Source organism: Phalaenopsis equestris, unplaced genomic scaffold (assembly GCF_001263595.1).
Source record: "Phalaenopsis equestris unplaced genomic scaffold, ASM126359v1 Scaffold221436, whole genome shotgun sequence".
In the NCBI taxonomy this organism is placed as follows: domain Eukaryota; kingdom Viridiplantae; phylum Streptophyta; class Magnoliopsida; order Asparagales; family Orchidaceae; genus Phalaenopsis; species Phalaenopsis equestris.
In genome coordinates this window covers 1-3,781 of record NW_018239656.1, presented here as the reverse complement: position 1 = coordinate 3,781, position 3,781 = coordinate 1, and the positions used below count along the sequence as shown (strand labels likewise).

The 3,781-nt window shown below is 32.1% G+C and overlaps 1 protein-coding gene across 1 annotated transcript in view; it reads left to right on the top strand.

Annotated features, from left to right (window-relative positions):
• Positions 1 to 3,239, top strand: part of LOC110037574 (omega-hydroxypalmitate O-feruloyl transferase-like) — a gene marked incomplete at its 3' end in the record, with an annotated part of 8,480 nt that extends 5,241 nt beyond the window's left edge. Inside the window, exon 3 of the mRNA XM_020742248.1 lies at positions 3,095 to 3,239. Within this exon, the coding sequence (XP_020597907.1) occupies positions 3,095 to 3,239 (145 nt within the window). The remainder of the gene's footprint in view (positions 1 to 3,094) is intronic.
• Between the last annotated feature and the right edge of the window lie 542 nt (positions 3,240 to 3,781).

Here is a 3,781-nt window from a genome sequence, read left to right as displayed (position 1 = left end):
CTGCCACTACTGTCGGAGCATGGTGGCTCGATCATCACCATCAAACTATGCCTCTCGGCCACTGTTATCACTATATAACAATTCTATTGTCACCACCATTATTGCATAGCAGCCATAATCATCACCCAACCACAGCAATCATTCAATCAACGCCAACAGTGTTACCCAAATCTTCATCATTTGATCCCTATCGTTGATCATCCACCATCACAGTCGTATCATTATTGTTTCCCTAATAATTTGTTGCTCAACTAGCAAAAATCGGGTCGATAACCCCCACTATTGTAAGATTACTTCCTATTCAAGAGACATGCAAAGTCTTATAACTTATATATTTATTGTGAAACCAGTTCAAGGGGGGCAGACCCTATGATTTTCACTACTTTAATTTTTTCATGTAAAATTTCTTGAATGACTTCTACGTCATTTATTTTTATCTTTTTATGTGTGAGATATTTGTGTCAAGTTAAGACTTGTACTCTATCCTTTAAATATTCAGGGATGTAAGGTTATACAACTAAAATAATAAACAAAACTTGTACATCAAGAAGGTTGTCATAATGAACTTTTTTTTTTTTTTTTTTTGTAGGAATGCTGACCCGTTTCCTTGTTTCTTACAGATTTACTTGATTGGTTGATACATTGACCCTTAAAGGCACAGCTTATTTGTAGACTGCTAGGAACATCGATTACATTTATTCATAACAAGGTGACATTATGTTTAGCTCACATAGTAGTCTGAAATTTTAGTCATCAGAACAATTTAGTACGGTTAAATTTGTAGTTTTACCTCCTATAATGGTATGTGAATTGTGAATACGGAGAGAATATATCCGTCGGCCGGATGTTCGAATGGCGGCATGAATTGTATCATATTGTGCGTCCGGTGATGTGGTGCGATTCACCCAATAAATTGTATTAGGATCCACCCAATTAACTGGCCCACCCACTAAACTATATTTAAGCGGGACTAAAGAAACTAACATATTCAGTCTCAATTTGTATGTTTTGACATATCTAGCACCTAAGTTATCAATTAAAATAATTTTTAAATTTATTTTATTTCAATTCAAATATATCTTTTAGTTATAATTTATAATGAATTTTAAGTTAACATCAATTTGATTATCATGCCAAACTTGTGAAAATTAAATGAAAATGTTTTTCTTAATTTTATTAATGGAAAATTTACATACCTAGCACAAATGTCTCGTGCATGTACATATCTCACACCTAAACTTTCATTTTTACACAGACTTTAGTGTTTTAAACGAGTGCATGAAAATATGCATTTCACATTTAAAAGCCATAATAATGCTATTTTTGATGTGATATTAAAGATTAAAGTATTATGGGTGTAAATTTAAAAATTTAGGTGTTAGGTATATATGTAAAGATGTAAGAATTGTTTGCTAGATACTTAAATGCCTCTTTTTTTTAGATTTTTATAGCTAATAATATAATGAATTAGTTTAATTTTTAATTAAAATTTAAACATTGTTTACTGAAATTATAATACTTTCTAATATTAATAAAATAATTAATTTATATTTCTTATGCATTTTAAAATATATTATTGTTAAGTAATATTATGAATGAAATTATGTGCAGCATATAAAAAAATAAATTCATAAATCTTGAAGAATTAGGTTTAAAAATGTTAAAAAATTTCATGTTATAATATGTAATAATATGATTATGGTATTGATGATAAAATGACTTTATAACTATTTCAAGTCATTTTTTTTTATATTTTAGTTACAATATAATTATATCATTTTAAAATAAAAATAATAATAAACCAAAATCATTAATATCAATCCTAAATATGGATAAAAAATAAGACTTGATGTGTGCCGAAAGATTCGCGGTGGTAGAATAATAGATTATCGTCTTAACGATGCATGAAAAATCAACGCACACTCAGATAATCAAACTGATAGGTAGACATCATATGTTTTAAGTGAAAACTCTTGGAAAAAAGGAAAAAAACCATGGGGCCTAGTGAGTAAAACTAATTCACTATATAATGATGAGAACACAAACTCACTCTTCTCATGATCTTGGGAAGATGAAATTACAATGTTGATGCATAATGATATTTAAACAATAATATTCATAACAGGTTGCGAAGGCTATAGTCGATTGTCATGGAGGCAATAGTCCATCGTTAATGTTGTAGATGGTGGTTGTAGCACCAGCTTGTCTAAAGAACACTCAGATAATCAAACTGATAGGTAGACATCATATGTTTTAAGTGAAAACTCTTGGAAAAAAGGAAAAAAACCATGGGGCCTAGTGAGTAAAACTAATTCACTATATAATGATGAGTACACAAACTCACTCTTCTCATGATCTTGGGAAGATGAAATTACAATGTTGATGCATAATGATATTTAAACAATAATATTCATAACAGGTTGCGAAGGCTATAGTCGATTGTCATGGAGGCAATAGTCCATCGTTAATGTTGTAGATGGTGGTTGTAGCACCAGCTTGTCTAAAGAACAGAGTTATAAGCTATGATAATAGTTGGTCATGTGGGTTATAGATAATTGCTTTAAAAGCGTCGATTGACAACATTGATTACAGCGGGGGGTTGCAATAATGTTTGTAGGTTGTAGAGGTAAGAGTTAGACATAGTAATCACATAGACCATAACAAGAAGTTAGAATAACTTCTGTAGGCCATATAAGCCAAAATTGGGAGATGCATGAACTATGATAACATTCATATACTAAAAAAGTTGGATTTGAGAGCTACATGAGCTGTGATAATTTTCAGTGGTTACTGAGGTCAGAGTAGGAGTTGCATGAGTTGTGAACCATGTATATCTTGTTGGTTCTGTACGTTTTAGTGGTAGCCTGCAAGTATAAAGCTTCAAGAGTCCAAAGAAAGTCATCATATACTGAGTACAGATGATAATAATGTGGAGTGTGTTGTTACACTATCTTTATGAGGCTTTATTGCACCGTATTTGAGGCACATTGATGCATCATATTTGGAGTGTGTTGTTACATCGTCTTTCAGAGGTGTCGTTGTATCATATGAGAGGCACATTGTTGCGCTGTAGTCAGAGTGTGTTGCTGTGTAGGATGCTTGGTTACTCTACAAGGTAGGGCGTTACTCCGCATGGCGCTTTGTAATTGAGCAACATACGTTGAGATTCCACAGAACTCGTCGTGAATCTGCAAGGTACTTCGTTGCAATGTGTAGGGGGAGTTTCATGGTGATTGAAGGTAGGTGACACTCGTTGGACCTTCGAGGTGAAACACTAGATGTCAGATCATTCTCCTCAAAGTTTTGGTCTTCTTTAGGTTCAAGGCCTAGGTCCCCTTTCATGATGTGGGTAGGGCTTTATTTACAGATTCTAAGAGAGACCCCCCAATAAGTAAAGAATATGAAACACTCCATCCGACGACTTTGAGAGATTCCGTTAATCGAATGACATTTTGTAGATATTTGATGCCTGAACAATGTCAAGATTCAGAGATCATGAAAAAAAGTTTGTCAAGAAGCTCAATTTGAACATAAGCTTGTTAGATTTGAAATTTATTTGACTTCTAATAGGACACTAGCATGAGGCTTTTAAAAATGATTAAAAATGCGCATAATGGGCTTTGACTCTGATTTTGATCAAATTTGTTGTCATTACATTCATCTCATCAAGCCCAATAGTTTAATCATAATTTTGTTAAAATTGAAATTCTTATAAATTTTAATTAAAATTTGAATCAAAATTTATTGATGTCATATCCATACTATTTTAATAAAAAACATT